Consider the following 20,483-nt stretch of genomic DNA (forward strand, 5'->3'; position numbering starts at 1 on the left):
CAGTGTTCTGTAAGTCAGTATTGCAGTGAAACCTGTTTGCTCATTATTTCAGATTTAAGTTTGCGATATACGGTGATCAATATTTTTCTATGAAAATGGATTCAAACTGAAGATATCAAATTCGGCACTGGATGCTCTGTTACATTCTCTTGAAATTAAATGTAACAACCAAAGAGTCCTCAACTAGTTCAACGAATATTTCATGACAAATTATTGCATCTTTTCTGTCCCACTTCCAGATTGCCCAGCTGGGTTCTTCAGCTGCCAGAAGAATAACTGCTTGTCCATTAGTACCATATGTGATGGAAATATTGACTGTCCTGATCACAGTGATGAGAATGATTGTGAAAAAACAGGTGGGTACAATTTGCTTTGACCTATTAAATTAAGCTCTTGTATTTCCAGGAATAGTGATCACGTTTTAAAAGTATTTCATTGGCTTTGGAGCCCTTTAAGGTGTCTAGTTTACATTTTTAGAAAATACTAATGTCAATATTATCAGATGAGCACTCGACATATTTCCAGACATATCTTTGTTTATTATTTTAGTAGATCCCTTAGTCATTTTAAATGGACAGAGTCAGCTGCAAATTACAACACAAATGAAGATGAATGCATCAACCATTTATTGTCTAACATTGCCAACAATAGAACCTTATTAATTGGTAATAAACTTGTTTGTTTGAATTTTGCTATTAGAACTCTGCATCTTCAAACCATTGCACTCTTAACCCTGTTTTTCTGTGCTTTTGTATTTGTTAGACATCAAATGCACTACCAACACTTACAAGTGTGCCAATGAAAAATGCATTGCCAAACCCAATGCAGAATGTGATGGTGTAACCGATTGTTTAGACCATAGTGATGAATCCAACTGTGGTAAGTAGAAGAGCAGGAGAGCGTAACTTTTTATGGTTTGACAACACATTTTGATCTGAAGCTTAGGATAGTCATAGAAGTGAAGAATACAGCAGTTACAGGATTATTGGAAGCCAGGAAGTATTTTATGCATGCATTAAAAATACCTGTATGCTATTAAATTAACAATTTCACACAATCTACTGAATATTAAGTGGGTTAAAATAATATTGGTGGCTTCTGTCTTGTACCTTTAATAGTATTTTGACATACATGGAAACATCTCTTTCCACAACACTTGCCTTATGTAATCTAATAAAAAAGAAGCAAGATGACATGGTATTTTTTTACAACTAGTTACTATTAGTGGCTGCTTCCCTGTTCTGATAATGTTTCACTGATGTATTAGGAAAATGCTACAGGCTACAATTTCTTCTGCACTGAGTAGCAATTGTGATTCGTAACGTTCCCACCAATTCAAAATCAGGCTGGGCAGATTTTTATCTACTTACTTTATTTGACTGCTGGTGGGGTAAAGCTGAGCAGTTCACAAGCTGGTTGGTTGTTCTCCATGTTACCCTCGGCCTCTACACACAACAGGGGCCAATTGGTGCTGTTCTGTGACAAAGTACTGCCACCAGCCTGATCCTCTTAAAGGCTCCCTGTCTCTTAAAGGAAAGCAGTATATATGAAATCATGGCTAATGGAAAATTATTATGAAACAGTGTTTCCTTGGGTTGGAAAGAAGCAATCAAGAAACAACCAGAAAATAGTGAACTCACAAGGGCAGTTAAGGTAAGTAAATGCATCCTCATGGTGCATCTCATGGTCATTACATCAATAATGATTTACTCTGCTCAATGCATTATGTGCCTTTCATTCAGCCAGCAGTACTCCCTGGCCACCCTAACATTCTCACAGTTATACTCGACCTCAACCACACATTTCTTCCAATGTTGCCAGCATTAGACTCCCAGGGACAATGTCACACTGTTGACACTCCTTCCCCTCTCATCCACAACATTGCCACTAACACACAGGTGATGCAGATCACCAGTTGGGTGGGTGGGTGAGAATCCACAGATCCATCCCAAGGATCCTGGAGGAGGTGACCTTGTGCGTAATAGGACCAAAGGAAATGCAGCCATCTGATCTGACAGAAGCTCTTGAGGATAATGGTCAGTCTCATGCCTTTCTTGAACTTCCTCATCATCCTTGTACTGAAGTGTGACATCAAGTGAAAGCTAAAGATTGTGTGACTATGGGCACTATGGTGGCTCAGTGGTTAGCACTGCTACCTCACAGTGCCAGGGACCTGGGTTTGATTCCAGCCTCGGGCAACTGTCTGTATGGAGTTTGCACTTTCTCCCAGTGTTTATGTGGGTTTCCTCCGGGTGCTCCAGTTTTCTCTCACAGTCCAAACAAGGGTACCTTCAATTACAACTGGATCTTGATTAGATGGGTCAATGGGCTGAGGAATGGCAGATGAAGTTTAATTCAGACAAATGTGAGGTGTTGCATTTTGGGAAAGCAAACCTTAGCAGGACTTACACATGTAATAGTAAAGCCCGAGGGAGTGTTGCTGAACAAAGACCTTGGAGTGCAGATTCATAGCTCCTTGAAAGTAGACTCACATGTAGATAGGATAGTGAACAACGTGTTTGGTATGCTTTCCTTTACAGGAGCTAGGAAGTTATATTGCGGCTGTACAGGACATTGGTTAGGCCACTTTTGGAATATTGCGTGCAATTCTGGTCTCCCTGCTACGTGAAAGATGTTGAGAAACTTGAAAAGATTTACAAGGATGTTGCCAGGGTTGGAGGATTTGAGCTACAGAGAGGTTGAGTAAGCTGGGGCTGTTTGCCTTGGAGCGTCGGAGGCTGAGGGATGACCTTATACAGGTTTATAAAATCATGAGGGGCATGGATAGGGTAAAGAGACAAGGCCTTTTCCGTGGGGTGGGAGAGTCCAGAACTAGAGAGCATGGGTTTAGGGTGAGAGGGGAAAGATATAAAAAAGACCTAAGGGGCAACGTTTTCACGCAGAGGGTGGTGTGTTTGTGGAATGGGCTGTCAGAGGAAGTGGATGGAGCTGGTAGAATTGCAACATTTAAAAGGCATTTGGATGGATATATGAATAGGAAGGGTTTGGAGGGAAATGGGCCGGATGCTGGCAGATGGAACTAGATTGGGTTTGGATATCTGATCGGCATGGACAAGTTGGACCAAAGGGTCAGTTGCCGTGTGGTACATCTCTATGACTCTATATGCAGGTTAGGTGGATTGCCCATGGGAAATGCAGGGTTACAGGGAAAAAGTAGGGGCATGGGTCTGAGTGGGATGCTCTTTGGACGGTTGGTGCAGACTCGATGGGCCAAATAGCCTTCTTCCACATTGTAGAGACTCTATGATACCTCTTTTACTTTCCAAACACTTCAATCACGCAACCCAATCCTTCTGCATGTATTCAGATTCAGATGATTTGCTCTCTGCAGATCCTTCGCAATTTCATAGTATTGGTAACCACCTGTCAATAACGAGAACAATCCTACCTCCAATATGGAAGAGATCATTGCTCAGATTATAAAGAAAATCATTTCTACTTTGGAAATGCTGCCCAATTCTATGAGATCCCAGGTAGTTAACTCATGACCCATGTGTTAGTGCTGCTGTCTCAGTTTTCACTTGGTTATATGAATATGACTTGGTTATTTACAAAATATATTAATGACTTGAATAAGGAAAATGCACGTACTATAGCCAAGTTTGCAGATGATGTAAAAATAGGTAGGAACGCAAGTAGTGAGGGTGACTCAATGAGCCTGTACAAGATATAGGCAGGTTAAGTGATTTGACAAATCGTGGAAAATAATATGGGAAAATATGAAGTCACGCATATTGACAGGAAAAATAGATGAGGAGAATATTATTTAAATGGAGAAATGCTGCCAAAAGCAAGATTTGGAGTGCTCATGCATAAATTGCAAAACAGCTAGCATCCAAGTTCACAGGTCATTGGGAAATGGAAATTTGGCCTTTATTTCAAGGGGAATGGAGTATAAAAATAAGGAAATCTTGCAAGAACTATAACAAGGCACTAGTCAGACTACAGCTGGCATACAGTGAACAGTTTTGGGCCCCTTATCTGAGGAGAAGTATAGTGGCATCAAATGCAAGAGTACAGAGATTATGATGGAGCTGTATGTAACATTATTTAAACCAGAGCTGGAGTACTGTGAGCAGTTCTGGTCACCATACCATAGGGAGGATGTGATTGTACTTAAAAGTGGGTGCAGAGGAGATTCAGCAGGATGTTTCCTCTATAAAGGGAGGCTAGATGAAGTAGTCAATAATTACAGACACAGTTTTAAGGCAAGCAGCAGAAGATTAAATGGAAAACTTTTTTCACCCAGAGAGTGGTGGGTAGCTGGAACTCGTTACCTAAAATATTGGTAAAGGTGGGAACTCTCCACACATGTAAGAAATATTTAGAAGAACGTTTGAAACACCATAACATACAAGCTAACGGACAGTGCTGGAAAATTGAATTAAAATAGATTGACGTTTAATGACCGGTGTAGACACGATGAGCTAAAGGGCCTTTTTCATGCTGTAAAAGCTCTGTCAGTTTAGGCATTAGAAGCAGTCCAGAGAAGATTCACTGGATTGATCCTGGATATAGAAGGATTTTCTTAAGAGGAGATGTTGAGTACGTTGGGCCTGTATTCATTGGGTTTAGAAGAATGAAAGGCAACTTTGTTGAAACATGTAAGAACCTTAGGGGCCTTAACAGGTTAAATGGATATTTTCCCCTTATTGGAGAGCCTAGGGCCAGAAGGCATAATCTCAGAATAATCATTTAGGAGAAAGATGGAGAGGAATTCCTTCTGTTAAGGGGTTGTAAATCTGTGGAATTCTTTAATGCAGTATTGTTGAGGCTGGATCATTAAGCATATTCAAGGCTGAACTAGACAAATTTCTAATCAGTAAGGGGATCAAGGGTAATGGGGGAAAAGGCTGGAAAGTGGAATTGAGGATTGTCAGGTCAGACTTTGAATGGTGGAGCAGACTTGATGGGCCGAATGGCCTGTTCTGCTTCTGCATCTCATGGTACCAATGCCTGAATCAGTTGGAGATTGTGAGTTCCACAGTTACTGCCATGCATATTTAGACTGCTGCTACCAAGGGTGTGGAACTCTGTGCTCAGGAGGAAGCAGGCTATTATAGCAGTTAAGCAATTTATGCTCCAAGAGGCTGTAAGAATTGCTGAAGTGCTGACCTGTAGTAATGGGAATGAGGCCAGTTCCCACTGTCATTACTAACACTAGAAGTATGGCTATATACATGACTTATTTTCCAAATACTTGGAAAGAAATGATCCAGAGATATGAGTTCATTTCCTGCCACCGAGACTGCAGAATTGTAATTCAATCAATTAAAATAAAATCTAGCTTTAGATTTAAAGAAATCTAGTGCACCATGTCCCTCCTTGAAGGAGGAAATCTTCCACTTTTACTCAGCATGGTCAGAGACTCCAGAGCTACAGTAATATGGTTGTCTCTTAACTTTCCTCTGTAATAGCTTAAGCACTCAGTGGTAGTAAATAGCTGTGTTATATAACAAAATCCAGTTGCTTAGAGTTAGATCTCAGTAAGTAGAACAAAATGTGGTGACAATTATCATTAGTCTCTACACCAGAAAAAGCAAAGGCACACCCTTCTGAGTTGATCCTGTGAAGTCCTCCTCACAAACATCTGGGGAATTGCTGCCTCATAGACTGGTCCATAAACTTCCCAACATAATCATACTCGATGTCTCTGACTGTCAGTATCCCCGGATAGATTCTGTCACATTGGCAATATCACCCTACCAGATATGGTGGAAGTTTGACTTGTAGTTGAGAGGAAATAATCTTTCACATCCTCAGTATTAATACAGACTTCATGCAGCCTCCACATCAGGTCAGATGTGGTCAAGGCACCATCCAACTGATTGCTACTAACTGTCCTCTTTAATTTGCAACTCATATTGAAACGCCATTAAGGAAAAGCACAGAAAGGAGCAAAGGCACAGGTGTACTTTGGATGAGGACTTTAATATCCACAACCAAGAATGGTTCTGTAGCAACACAAATGATTCAACTGGCAAATTCCTGAAGACATAGCTGTCAGAACTCATCTTATGGCTGATTAATGATGCAATAAGAAGAAAAGGTAACCTTACCTTATCTTGACCAAATGGCTTTTCACTGATGCATCTGCCCATAGGAGTGGTAGTAGGAATGACAACCGCAGATTTCCCAGGGAAATGAAGTCCTCACTCCTTGCTGAGGACATCATCATGTTTTGGGGCACTACCACATGCCACAAGGGTTAGATCAAATCTAGGTGCCCAAAGTTAAGCATCCTTGACTAAGAAGGATTACAAGGAATGCAAAGACACCAAGTTTTAAATATAGATATGTAAATATGCAAAGTGTGGTAAATAAAGTTGATGAGCGAAGTGCAGATAGTCTCGACAGAATATGATGTTGTGGCCATAATGGAAAAGTAATGTAGAAGTGCTGAGATCTGAGTATTTAATATTTATGAGTAGAAAAAGGGGAAGTGGAGCAGCTTATCAACCAAGACACAGTAGCACTGGAAAAAAAGGTTGTTGAGGAGAAAGGACAAAATCCAGTTGCTTAGAGTTAGATCTCAGTAAGTAGAACAAAATTTGGTTGAGGATCTTGAAAACTGATTAAACCTGAGAAATAATTGATAGGTTTATTAGGGTTATCATTTTGCAGTTTCCCTTTTCTTCACACTGTATGACTTAGCTGCAAGATTGACTGAGATATCGTTGTCTTTCATTAGTCAGCTGTACTGAACAGGAATGACTTAGCTGAGAAGGCCATATTTGGATTTTTCAAACATAAGGTGAGTTTCTTTATCACAAAATGCACAATGACCATTCTGTTTGCAACTTGAATGTAGGCCAGTCTACAGCTTGGAATAAAAACAAGAATTTTGTATGTATCTAAGATGTGCATTAAGAGAGTAGCTTGGCCATTGACACCAAAGTATTCTTATTCAGAAAGGGTTCAGAAATTTGTGTGGTACAAGTATGTTACTGTCAACTGAGGTCATATAGCCTTTTCATCCCATTACAATTTGCTCTTGCAAATTGTGTGTCATATATGGTTTAAAAGAGAGAATTGAAAGCCTGCTGACAACTAAAATCACTTATCTGGCCATAGGAAATGCACAAGAGTGGCACAATAGACTCAGACGTGGCACAATGATAACCAATATTCAGAGCACCATTGTATGCCAAGGAAATGTATTAACATGGAGAGGTGTAAGTTTTGAATCTATATTGACAATATGGAGCTTGTGCATGTCAATGACTAATCTTAAATGGTATGGAACCACTTATAGGGAAAGAAAATGGGTAGGAGGGGTCAGGACACCATTTGAGAATCCAAACATCAGTTAAAATGGGAATGTGCCAATTAAGAAATAACAAGCCATCTTTACAATAATTAAACTTCTTGTTGATACGAGTTTATTTAGCAGCAAAATAATTAATTGTGTACTATATTTGTTATAGTATCCTATTATAAAGACATGGCGCTTTCTAACTTATCCTGTGCAAAATCAACTACATGTGTAAAGGAAATGGATTAGAATAATCATGTTGTTGCTTTTGGCTGATGCAAACTCAACTGGCTGAAGTGACTTTTGCTGTTCTGTACACCTCAATGACTCTTGACTATGATTCTATATCTTTGTGTACATTCAAGATCATTTGTATCGATTATATTTATATCTGTGAAACTGAATGTTTAAATTTGACCATTGAAAGTTAAGATTCAAGTAACTATTTTATAGAGTTGTGTAATGAACATTTTTTATGTCATGATGTTTACAAAGTGTTAGATTGAGATTGCTTAAATGATTTAACTGCGTTCATACTCATAAAGAAGGGCAGTCATTCCTTCATGATATAGATCTGACTCCAAGTTACAAGGATAAGGAAAAGTCTGGGATTTTTTTCCTCAGTTTTATTTGATTCTTAGTGTTTCCTAACATTCTATACTCAATTTCATCCTGATTATGGCATTCCCGTAGCACCAAAGACTTCTTTAATGGAGATAGTTACTAGTCGCTCATATAAGCATGTCATTTTGAATTCATTTTGGCTGACAAAATATCTTTATTCTCAAATATGTTACCATAGCCAATATTTGCAAATTGCTGTCATGGCAATGACTTATGGTCAAACTGTGCAGTCGATGGACAATTTATTATACCTTGCTTTTATGCAGAGCCATTCATTACAGTTTGACAATTATGTCTGATGATGCTATGTTTAAATATATTCCAAGCTACTTTTCAATAATAATGATGTAGATTGTAATTCTAGGAAATGCCTAGCATATTTGTACATTTACAGGTATAAATTAACTATTATGATGGACTAGGAGAAAGTGAAGACTGCAGATGCTGGAGATCAGAGCTGAAAATGTATTGCTGGAAAAGCGCAGCAGGTCAGGCAGCATCCAAGGAGCAGGAGAATCGACATTTCAGGCATGAGCCCTTCAGTTGAGTCTGCATCATTCAAAAGCAACAACATGATTATTCTAATCCATTTCCTTTACACATGTAGTTGATTTTGCACAGGATAAGTTAGAAAGCACCATGTCTTTATAATAGGATACTATAATAAATATAGTACACAATTAATTATTTTGTTGCTACAGTAAACTCGTATCAACAAGAAGTTTAATTATTGTAAAGATGGCTTGTTATTTCTTAATTGGCACATTCCCATTTTAACTGATGTTTGGATTCTCAAATGGTGTCCTGACCCCTCCTACCCATTTTCTTTCCCTATAAGTGGTTCCATACCATTTAAGATTAGTCATTGACATGCACAAGCTCCATATTGTCAATATAGATTCAAAACTTACACCTCTCCATGTTAATACATTTCCTTGGCATACAATGGTGCTCTGAATATTGGTTTCATTGTGCCACGTCTGAGTCTATTATGATGGACTAATCAAGCAGAAATGATCAACTTTTTAAAATAATCTTATCAATTTAATCAAACACAACGCAATTCAGGTCATCCACCACAAAACAAACATTTGTACAATAGAATTGCAAATATGTTTCAATCTGATCAAGTTTAAAATTTTGGAACTGTTAATGTAATTTCATACAACAAGGAGCTTCTCTTTTTATGCAGACTGTGGAAACCGACCCTACCTTCAAAGTCGAATCGTCAATGGCAATGATGCGGAGCTTGGTGAGTGGCCCTGGCAAGTCAGCCTCCACTTTGATACCTTAGGGCATACTTGTGGTGCAACGCTGATAAATACTGGGTGGCTTCTATCTGTCTCACATTGTTTCCACGATGTGTATCCCTACAAGTAAGTGACAATCTAGATACCGCCAGAAAAAGAAAAATATCTGCACCACAGTGTAGCAAGTTTTCTTTTCTTTGTTTAAAACTTGTGCATTTGCTTTATAAAACTTGTAAACTCTAAATCAAAGACACTGTTTTTTCTTTTAATATGTGATTACATTATTGACTCATATGTTATTGACTCATTAACTTTTGCCAGTCTCCATGTCCCTGTTTCTATATTTATTTTGTATCACAGACTTAAGGGAATGTGGCTTGAATGTCAGATGGAATGAAAGAGAAACGAGTCTCACTTCTGCAGCTTCCTATATTAGCAAGCATCAAATATGGTAGTTCTAAGAAGCTGCAGAAACTTTACCATGCCTATTATAATTAAGTTAAAATGTAGTCATTAATGACAATACCAAGCCAAGACAAGCTTTCACAATTTTAGCCACATAGTACATCTTCTTACGGAATAGTTAAAGGTATTTTGTGCTGAAATGGGTTAACCTGCAGCTGTTAGATTTAGCATACCTGTATAAGTTATTTTACTTTGGCTTTAGAGACCTGATGAAGTCTGCTTGTCCTTTTGCAAGTATTTAATACCTCATCACTATTCTTAAGCATCATTAAAAGCAAGAGTATCAATCTCCATTTGATATATTTGATCCACTGTATTGTCAATAAGCATAGAGGTCATGTTCAGCCAAATTTATTAAACAGAAAAAAAAAGTAAAATGTATTGGTATTTTTCTACACTTAGCTTTTATTTCCTACATGAAATTTTGACCACATTTCTGAAGAATTTTATCTCAAAGCACCTTTAAGATGTTCTGAGATTTTGAAAGGCTGTAGATATAAAAATGTATAACACCCGATAACTGCTGGCTCTGTATATATGAATGGAAAGCAGCACCACTGAGCAAGCCCTTTGGGAACAGGTATTGGACACTAGAGGAATGTGTATCCCGCTGAATGAGAATGACATTTACTCATAGCACGGCACGCATGGAAACTTTTAACATGGGGAGATTGTTGTATTGAAGTTATTGCACTGTCTGACTAATAAATTCTCCTGTCCTTACCACCTGCCATGGGGCATATTGCAGCTCACTACACTGTAGCAGCTTCTGCTTATGAAGGTTACCATCACTATCCTATTTAAGTTTAGGAAATTACAAGGTCTGCTTTATTTGGTTTGGTCAAGGAAAACCGCATCCTGGTCTAACTAGAAGAGTCTCTTCTGTAATTAATTAACATATTGTTTAATATAAGTTAGCAACTAGTTACAGGTTATATTGATATGGTGGACATTGTTACAGGACTTTGAGGTGGACCACAGGTTAGGTCTTACTCCTTTAAGATCCTAAGTTCTTCTGCACTCAAATTCATATGACATCATCATAGTGGGCGGTGCTTTGGTACGGCTCAATTTTAACCCTTCAGAAACTATCCATGAGAAAATCTGCCTGTATAGCTGCATTTTGAGCCCCTGTTCATGGTCATTAAGTCCTGAAATGGAACTTGAAACTGAGGTTCCTGCCCCCAAGGTAGAGACTCTACCACTGCACCACAAGAACTCAATGCCAAGGCAATGATGTAAGGTTTAACAATTTTCTTCTGTATTGTTTAAGAAAAAGGTATAACTACTTGTATGAAATCATCAACAGTGAATAGAATAAGAGAAACTCTCATTTGTGAAAAAATTCACCCTTAAATGTAGTGGAGGGTGAAATTTAAAGTTGTTTGCCTCCAGGCGCTTAGTTGCCACTATGCTTTCTCTTGAAGTTATTGATAAGAAACAATCTAGTAGTTTATACAAAAGGGACTTTGAGAAAGGTTTTACTAATCATAAGCACAATGAAAATTCAATGAAATTTAAGAACGTATGAAATAGGAGCAATAGTAGACTGTTCAGCCCTTCAAGCTTGCTATGGCATTCAGTGAGATCAAGGCTGATTTTCTACTTTGACACCATTGTTTCCACAGTACCCCTGTATCCTTTGATGTTTTTAAGATGTAGAAATCTTTTGAGCTCAATCTTGAAAATACTCAATGACTGCCCTTTGGGACAGAAAGTTCCAAAGATTTGCCACTCTGAGTGAACAAATTCCTCCTTGTCTCAATCCAATTCAGAGATCTGTCCTTTGGTTCTAGATCACTTCAGCTCAGACCTTTCAGTATGGGAGTTGGGATGTCATATTGAGGTTGTACAGGCCATTGGTGAGCCTCTTCTGGAATACTGTGTACAGTTCTGTTCGCTCAGCTCTAGGAAGGATATTATTAAATTGGAAAGGGTTCAGAAAAAATTTACTAGGACGTTGCCAGGAATGGAAGGTTTGAGTTATAAAGATAGGTTGGGACTTTGTTCACTGGAGCATAGGAAGTTGAGAGGGTGACCTTACAGAGATTTATAAAATCATGAGGGGCATAGATAAGGTGAAAAGCAAGGGTGTTTTCCCTATATTGGGGGAGTTCAACATTCCTCACCTTGACCTTTGTTACACTGATGACTGCATAGGTACCACCTCATGCTCCCACGAGGAGGTTGAAGAGTTCAACAACATCACGAACACCCTCCACCCTGACCTCAAGTTCACCTGGACCATCTCACACCCTTCCCTCCTCTTCCTGGACTTCTCTGTCTTCATCTCCGGCGACCAGCTCAACACGGACATCCACTTCAAACCCACCAACTCCCACAGTTACCTGGACTACGCCTTCCTCCACCCCTCCTCCTGTAAAAATGCTATTCCATATTCCCAATTCCTCCACCTCCACCATATCTGCTCCCAGGAGGAGCAATTCCACTCCAGGACATTCCTGATGGCCTCCCATTTTCGAAGACCACAATTTCCCCTCCCACGTGGTCAACAATGCCCTCCAGCTCACCTCCTCCACTTCCCAGACCTCCGTCCTTGAACCCGATCCCTTCAACCGCAAAAAAGGAAAAAATCTTCCTGTTCCTCACTTTCCGTCCCACTAATCTCTGGATACAGCGCAATATCTTCTGCCATTTCCATCACCTACAATCAGACCCCACCACCAGAGATATATATCCCTCCCCACACCATCAGCTTTCTGCAGATATCATTCCCTGCAGACTCCTTCGTTAAATCCACGCCCCCCACAAACCCACCCTCCACTCCAGAAACCTTCCTTTCCGGTGCAAGAGGTGTTAAAACCTGCATCCACACCTTCCCCCTCACCTTCATCCTTGGCCCCAAAGGATCCTTTCACATCTGGCAGAGATTTTCCTGCACAACAAAACACCTCGTCTACTATGTCCATTGCTCTTGATGTGGTCTCCTCTACATTGGGGAGACAGGACGCCAACTCACGGAGCATTCCAGGAAACATCTCTGGGACACACGAATTAAAAAAACCTCACCACCCTGTGGCAGACCACTACAACTCAACCTCCTACTCTGCCAAGGACATGCAAGTTCTGAGTCTCCTCCACTGCCAATTCCTAGCTATCCAACACCTGCAAGAAGAATGCCTCATCCTTCATCTTGAGACCCTTCAACCACACAACATGAACATCAATTTCACCAGATCTCCCCTCACTCTACCTCATCCCAAATCCAACCCTCCAACACGTCACTGCCTCCTTGAACTGTCCTACCCATCCATCTTCCTTCCCACCTATCCGCTCTACCCTCCCCTCCGACCTTCACCATCACCCCCCACCTGCATTTACCTATCATCTTCCCAGGTACCTTCTACCCCAGCCCCATCCCTATCCTCCTATTTATCTCTCAGCCTTGTTCTCCCTCACTCTACATTCCTGATGAAGGGCTTATGCCCAAAATGACAAATCTCCTGCTGCATGGTTGCTGCCTGACATACTGTGCTTTTCCAGCACCACACTCTTTGACTCTGATCTCCAGCATTTGCAGTCCTCACTTTCTCCTTAGAGTTCAAAAGTAGGGGCCATATTTTTAAGATGAGCGGAGAAAGATTTAAAAAGGAGGTGAGAGGCAACTTTTTTTACACAGTGGTTCATATGTGGAATGCCAGAGGAAATGGTCAATGCAGTTACAATGTTTAAAAAAACATTTGGATAAGTTTATGAATAGGAAAGGCTTGGGGAGTTATGAGCCAAATGCAGGGAAGTGGGAATAGTTTAGTTTGGGAACATGGTCAGTGTGGACTCATTGGACCAAAGGGACTGGTTCCATTCTGTATGATGACTTCAAGTCTATTTAGTCATCCTCATTGGACAATCCATCCATCCGTCCGTCCATCCGTCCATCCGTCCATCCATCCATGTTGCGCCGATCCAAGCCCACCTAACCTACACTAGCCCACTATCCTCCATATGCCTATCCAATGCCCGTTTAAATGCCCATAAAGAGGGAGAGTCCACCACTGCTACTGAACATAGAGAACATAGAACAATACAGCACAGAACAGGCCCTTCGGCCCACGATGTTGTGCCGAACATTTGTCCTAGCTTAAGCACCCATCCATGTACCTATCCAATTGCCACTTAAAGTTCGCCAATGATTCTGACTCTGCCACTCCCACAGGCAGCGCATTCCATGAACTCACGACTCGCTGAGTAAACAATCTACCCCTAATATCTGTCCTGTACCTACCACCCCTTAATTTAAAGCTATGCCCCCCCGTAATAGCTGACTCCATACGTGGAAAAAGGTTCCCATGGTCAACCCTATCTAAACCCCTAATCATCTTGTACACCTCCATCAAGTCACCCCTAAACCTTCTTTTCTCCAATGAAAACAACCCCAAGTGCCTCAGCCTTTCCTCATACGATCTTTCTACCATACCAGGCAACATCCTGGTAAACCTCCTCTGCACCCGTTCCAGTGCCTCCACATCCTTCCTATAGTATGGCGATCAAAACTGCACACAATACTCCAGATGCGGCCGCACCAGAGTCTTATACAACTGCAACATGACCTCAGGGCTCCGGAACTCAATTCCTTTCCCAATAAAAGCCAAGTCGCCATATGCCTTCATTACCGCACTATTTACCTGGGTGGCAACTTTCAGAGATCTGTGTACATGGACACGAAGATCCCTCTGCTCCTAAAGAGAATAATACTAAACATAATACTTCAGATGTGATCTCACCAAGGTTGTAAACAATTGCAGCGATATATCTTTACTTCTGTGTTGATATCTTGTAATTAAGGACAATTTATCATTTACTTTAATTGCTTGCTAAAATTAAGCTGGTAAAGTGTGCTAAATATGCTGAAGATAGTAGGTGCAGAATGGGGAGGGGACCGGGTGATCGAAATACATTCTAGGTGGGGATGGAGTCCAGAGAGAGAGAACAGCAGTTAGGTAGACAAAGGGATGGATAATGGTGAGCCAGGGATGGAGCAGTGTTGATAATTGCAACCATTACTAAGTGAAAATGAGTTGACTGTGCTGAAAGCAGCCCACATCATGAGAAGGCCAGATGTATGGGGCTCGGTAAAGGACATAGAGGAAGGTGTTCCAGCTCTAAAATTGAGTCCTGAAGGCTGCAGAGTTCCCAAGTGAAAAATGAGATGCTGGTGTTCCACCTTTCACTGAGTCTCACTGGAGTACTGCAGCAGACTCAAAATCGATGTTGGTGTGGGAACATGGTGATGTGTTGAAGTGACAGGCAATTGGAAGCTTGGGGTCATTTTTGCAAACAGAACATAGGTGTTCTGCAAAGCAGTCATCCTACTACTAAGTTATAGAATGACCATTTCAACAATAGCAGAGAGGAATGAATAGAAAATTCAAGTCATTAGATTGTATTGGTCCAGTGATTGGTGGAGCAAAGGAATCAAGATGGTAAACAAATCTAGTGTTGTTGGAGTGATCTAAATTCAGAAAGCATCATGTAATAAGCTACAGTGAAGGCCATGTACTGATTTAGGAAGTAGAATATTTTAAAATCCCTCTGGCGCATGTCAGATCTTTGAAACTTGGGAATAATAAGAAAATTATGTTTATTGTGAATAAGGATGGGAACTATATATGACCTATTGGATGAGATAATGTTTGTGGAATCCAGGTAAGCATAGGATAAATAGTGCTTTAGTGTGATTCTGTTCCAGTTCATTAATTTAAGTGCCTCTATTAATTCAACCCATAAGATCCAATTGAAAATAAATATTCCCAGTTTTTCAAGTATTCCTCTATATTTGTATTTGCTCATACCAGTCAGTATTTTAGTGAATTTGAGCAGTGCCCTCTCTGCTGCCTTACATTTTTCCTGTCATGTGGAGCCCTTATTGGAATTATATCTAACTGGTTTCTTGATGTTTCACCATATATCTGAACTTCCATATTCTGTGTCTCTCTTCTCAGTAAATTTTTCTTTCAATGTTTTTATTCACTTAGAGTCATAGAGATGTACAGCACGGAAACAGATGACTTCGTTCCAACTCATCCATTCCTCTAAACCCTTCCTATTCATACACCCATCCAGATGCCTTATAAATGTTGTAATTGTACCAGCTTCCACGACTTCCTCTGGCAGCTCATTCCATACACGTACCACCCTCCATATAAAAAAGCTGTTCCTTAGGTCCCATTTAAAGCTTTCCCCTCTCACCCTAAATCTATGCCCTCTAGTTCTGGACTCCCTCACCTCCAGGAAAAGGCATTGTAGATTTACTCTATCCATGCCCCTCATGATTTTATAAATCTCTATAAAGTCACCCTTCAACTCTGACATTCCAGGGAAAACAGCCCCAGCCTATTCAGCCTCTCCCTATAGCACAAACCCGCCAACCGTGGCAACATCCTTGATGAGTTAATTCTAATACATTGACATTGATCCTGAAATTCATGCTTTTATTGCATATCAACCAGTCTTTCTTGATTCAAATCTTAGTTACTTGTTTGAAGTCAAGATATAACACAGATCTAATAAGCTTTTTTGCCCATTCCAGCATTATCAGATTTACTTTTCCATTTCCAAAGAATCCCACTAATGCAACAATCTCTTCTAAAAATAACTTTAAACATATTGACACAGTCTTAATTACTTGTACATCAATTTACTCTGCACTTATTATCACACTTATTATAACAATGCATCTGTACACATAGACATTACCTCAAATGCATCTTCCACCTACAGGAAATGTCACAGTTAAGGCATTTCCATCACATGTACAAAAATGGAAGATTTTAACCTTGTTTCTTTTCACTAAATCCTGGAAAACAATCTCAGATTTAAATTTTACAATTGGTATTTTGATCAACGCAATAGTATCCACTACATTTTCCCCAAAAAACTGGCTCCTGAACTTACATAACCTTAAACTAGAAAACCAACGTTTATTTTCAATGGGTCGGTTAGCTTAGTTGGCTGGGTAGTTGGTTTGCAGTGCAGAGTAAAGCCAAAAACATGGGTTCAATTCCCACACTGGCTGAAATTACCATGAGGACTCTAATTCTCAACCTTTCCCCTTGCCTGAGGCATGGTAACCCTTAGGTTAAACCCCCATGAGGTGTTTCTCTGTAATGAGAGAGGAGGACGTGGTAACTTTACCTCTGTATTCATTTTTAAAGATTTCATCAACACGGTGATTTTCAAATTCTTCTGGTTCCAGTTAGCTGGGTATTCCTTTGCTGATTGGTTTAAATCTGCTGTTTTCTTTGCCTCTCCTTCAGCCACACTGCCTCTCAGCTACTTTACCCCTGCATTCCCCACCCTACCATCAGCCTCCTTCTCTCTTATCCCCCCGCTTAGCACTTCCATCTCTCCCCCGTTCCTTTTTGCAGCTTCAATCACCAATTTCGTTGCAGCCTCCTTGGAGTCTTCCACTCTTCCTGAACGTCATCTTGCTATTTGCTCCTCTTCCCATCCTACTGTTCAAGCCTGTGCTTTTTTTCTCTTTATTCTTGCATGGGATATGGACACCACTGGCAAGGTTTGTTGTCCCTATTTCTTGTCTATTCTGAATTGCCTTAACGTGGATAGCTTGTCATTTCATAGGGCAATCAAGAGTCAACTACTTTGGAGTTACATCTAGCCAGACCAAATGAGGATGGCAAATTTACTTCTCCCAAGGGTACTAAAAACCAGATGGTTTAAAAGGTTTCATGGTCACTATTATTGAGAATGGCTTTATGTTCCAGATTTATGAATTGAATTTAAATTGCACCAGCGACAATAGTGGGATTCAAACACATTAGCTTTGGGCCTCAGGACTACTGATCCAAAGATACCTGCATGATCCCACCCAGTGCCCTTTCTCAGCCACCCCTAAAGATGCCTTTTACAATCTGCTCCCCAGCCCTCACACAGCCTCCTCTACTGTCAACCTTCAATAGAGCCCCTCCCCTGCCATTGCAGCAGATGAGTGAAGTTACTGTCAGACATCTCCTTTTCTGGAAGGTGACTCCTGTCTGTCTCCAGCTAAATGTCATCCTCAACCTCAAGGCACCTACCCAGCCTCAGTTAAAGGATCACATGGCAAATAAACATTGGTGCAATTTCTAACTGCTCACTTCTCTGATCACAGGCTGTTTCTCTCTTACATTTGGTGCTATAGGCTCACTAGTAATTGGAGGAGCAACATAGATGCTGACATTTTGACCAATGAGTGCAATCCTTCTCAGACTGCCGCAATGATTGAATTTTCCCAGCTGCTTTGGGTGCTTCCACCAGTGTATTTGTCCACTTTTCCTGTGTGTTTGAGCACTGCAAGGCTTTTTTGCTTTTTATATAACTGCTTTCATAAACCCTGTCCCCTCCCTCACCATCCTTATCTCTAACAAGGGCAAAAGGCTCATTGATTTCTTCATCATTAAGATAAAATTCATTTTGTATCAAGTCTAGTTTTGCCCAATTTGCTGCTTCCCTTTACTGTGAAGGCCCACTAGTTTAAGTTTCTTCCTCTCTGCTCTTTAAAAATTCCTCTTCTCCATGGACTCACCTCCTACTTCCTCTGCCCATTACTAATTAAACTCCTGAACACCCACCTTCCATTCCTCACTCTCATCACAGCTAAAACAGTGAATGGTGTGCTTTTCTCAAATATGAGCTCTTTTTTTCATGTCAATGCCACCCCTCCTGATCAACTCACTTTTAACTTTTCTGAAGAGTCATATCATATTCAAATCAAAAATTTTGCTTCCCACTTCACAAAAGCTGCCAAATGTGTTGAGTATCTCCAGCACTTTTTTTTTAACAATAATGTCTTGACTAACTACTGGCATTCGTTTGAATACCATGTAATTTTCCAGATTTACATTAGACCTGATTCCCTCTACACTGATCAGTCCTTCCTAGTTCAGCATTCACTTTTCCTCGGATCTCTGTGAAGAGCTCTTAGGATATTTTTCTCTGTTAAAAACACTAGATAAAGAAAAATAATGTGTTTCAATCAGATGTCTTTACTGGACACTATAAATTCAAGCACATAAAATGGAACAAAATAATCTACTGTTAACATAGGAATTTAAGTAGCTCACAGTGTATACCATTTACAAAATGCATTGCAGAAGCTCACCTAGGTTCCTTCAACAGCATTTCTGAAATCCCGTGACTGAATAATCAAAATCCATAGCAGCTGCAAAGCTAAGTTATAGTCGCTGTGAAGTTACTATTATCAAATAAAAATGTATATTCTTCTTGTTTTACATATACACAGACAGATGATGGCATAATAATGTTGTTATGTGTTGGGGAGATCCTTTGTAAAAACTTAATTTTTACATTTGTTTTAAAATTTCAGTTGCTGCTTAATTACTTGGCTTCATTGTGCTGGAAAACCAAACAAAGGAAAGCACTGCTATTTCCTTGTTTCGTTCACATTATTGAAACACACTGAAGGTTTTTACTTTGGGATTATTTTCTCCTTGGAGTAGCCATTGAACATTCATTTTGGAAGACCCTAAGTTTAAATTCCAAATTGTTGCTTATGTTTTCAATGCAAATAGGGCACAAAAATTAGAAATTTAACAGCCCACTGTTAAGTCATCCAGAAATTGATTTCAAATCTTATGAAACACAACATTGATTTAAATATTAAAGTAAGTTTCATATTATATTAACTAGAATAAAGACCTGTTTGCTAAGTTAGAAACATCTAATCCATAATCCACTTGACCACAACAGGAAGTAATTTCTTAACAGGCAGTAAAAGTATACTGCAGAAGGGCTATTTAGAGGACCGCTCAATTCCATTAAGATAAGTAATCTGTTTGCACTTTAAAGGCTATCAGTAAATGTTTTGCTGATTTTAACCTTCTTTTTGGTTACTATTTCACTCAAATGAATATGTGAGGGCTCATACTGAAGAGTTCACGCAGTGCCACCCACTGTGATAATGTCATAGACAGTGAGACCTAACATTTGATTCTCCCTAAAGTCTCTGTAACAGTGTCTATCATGTCAATGTAACGTCTAACTAGTTGCTAACATGCAAAAAAACTACATCTTGTTAATAACTAGAGACTCTTCTACTTACACGAGGAAATGCTTTTCCTCTATTAAACTAGACCCTGTAGTTTCCGACGGTTAAAAACAGCAGAATCCTTCAGTATGACCTGAAGCTCATACAATGTAGTGAGCTGGCATGTCCTACAACATTGTTGGTACAATGCAAATTTAATTTGACTGCTCATATAACTTTCCCTCTCATAAAAGAAGACAGAAATACTAAAGTAAGTTGCAAAAGATGCAAATATGAAGTAGACAAACTTTTTTTCACCCAATGTGAATTAGGTTGTGGAATGCAATGCCTGAAAATATGATGGAGGCAGTTTCAACTGAGAGATTCAAGAAGGCATTAAATAATTATTTAAAATACAAACAATATTCAGGATTATGGAGAAAAGTAGGAGAATTACACTAAGCCATGGTAATCATTCATAGAACCAGTATTGATATGATGGGCTAAATGGTCTCTTTCTGCACAAATCTGAGATTCTGTGGCATAGTAAATGGTAGCATGAGAACTTTACACTTAGCTTGAAATTGCCTGTTCATACAGCACAGTCAGCAAAATGGAAAGTCGAAATATTTAAGAAACACTACAGACGAAAGCCTCATTGGCAATCCTCAACAATGTCGAGGTTATAAAGGAAGAAAAGACCAGAAGACCTAGGATCAGAAATTAAGCCATTCAGACCATTGGGTCTGTTCCGCAATTCAATCATGGCTGATAGATTTTTCAACCTCATTTTCCCGCTTTCTCCCCGTAACTTTTGATCTACTTGCATATCAAGAACTTATCTATCCCTGTTTTAAATATACTC

General features: G+C 39.7%; 1 protein-coding gene across 2 annotated transcripts in view; it reads left to right on the plus strand.

The window, feature by feature from the left end:
- LOC122555251 (suppressor of tumorigenicity 14 protein homolog) overlaps positions 1–20,483 on the plus strand; it is a 143,029-nt gene that overhangs the window by 96,677 nt on the left and 25,869 nt on the right. The window contains exons 14-16 of one of the 2 annotated variants that reach the window (XM_043701044.1): positions 240–356; positions 763–879; positions 9,093–9,152. In XM_043701044.1, coding sequence (XP_043556979.1) covers positions 240–356; positions 763–879; positions 9,093–9,152 — 294 coding nt within the window. Of the gene's footprint in view, positions 1–239; positions 357–762; positions 880–9,092; positions 9,277–20,483 lie in introns of both variants that reach the window. The other variant, XM_043701043.1, reaches the window with a different exon arrangement.

The sequence above is a fragment of the Chiloscyllium plagiosum genome, chromosome 12 (assembly GCF_004010195.1).
Source record: "Chiloscyllium plagiosum isolate BGI_BamShark_2017 chromosome 12, ASM401019v2, whole genome shotgun sequence".
NCBI classification, from domain to species: domain Eukaryota; kingdom Metazoa; phylum Chordata; class Chondrichthyes; order Orectolobiformes; family Hemiscylliidae; genus Chiloscyllium; species Chiloscyllium plagiosum.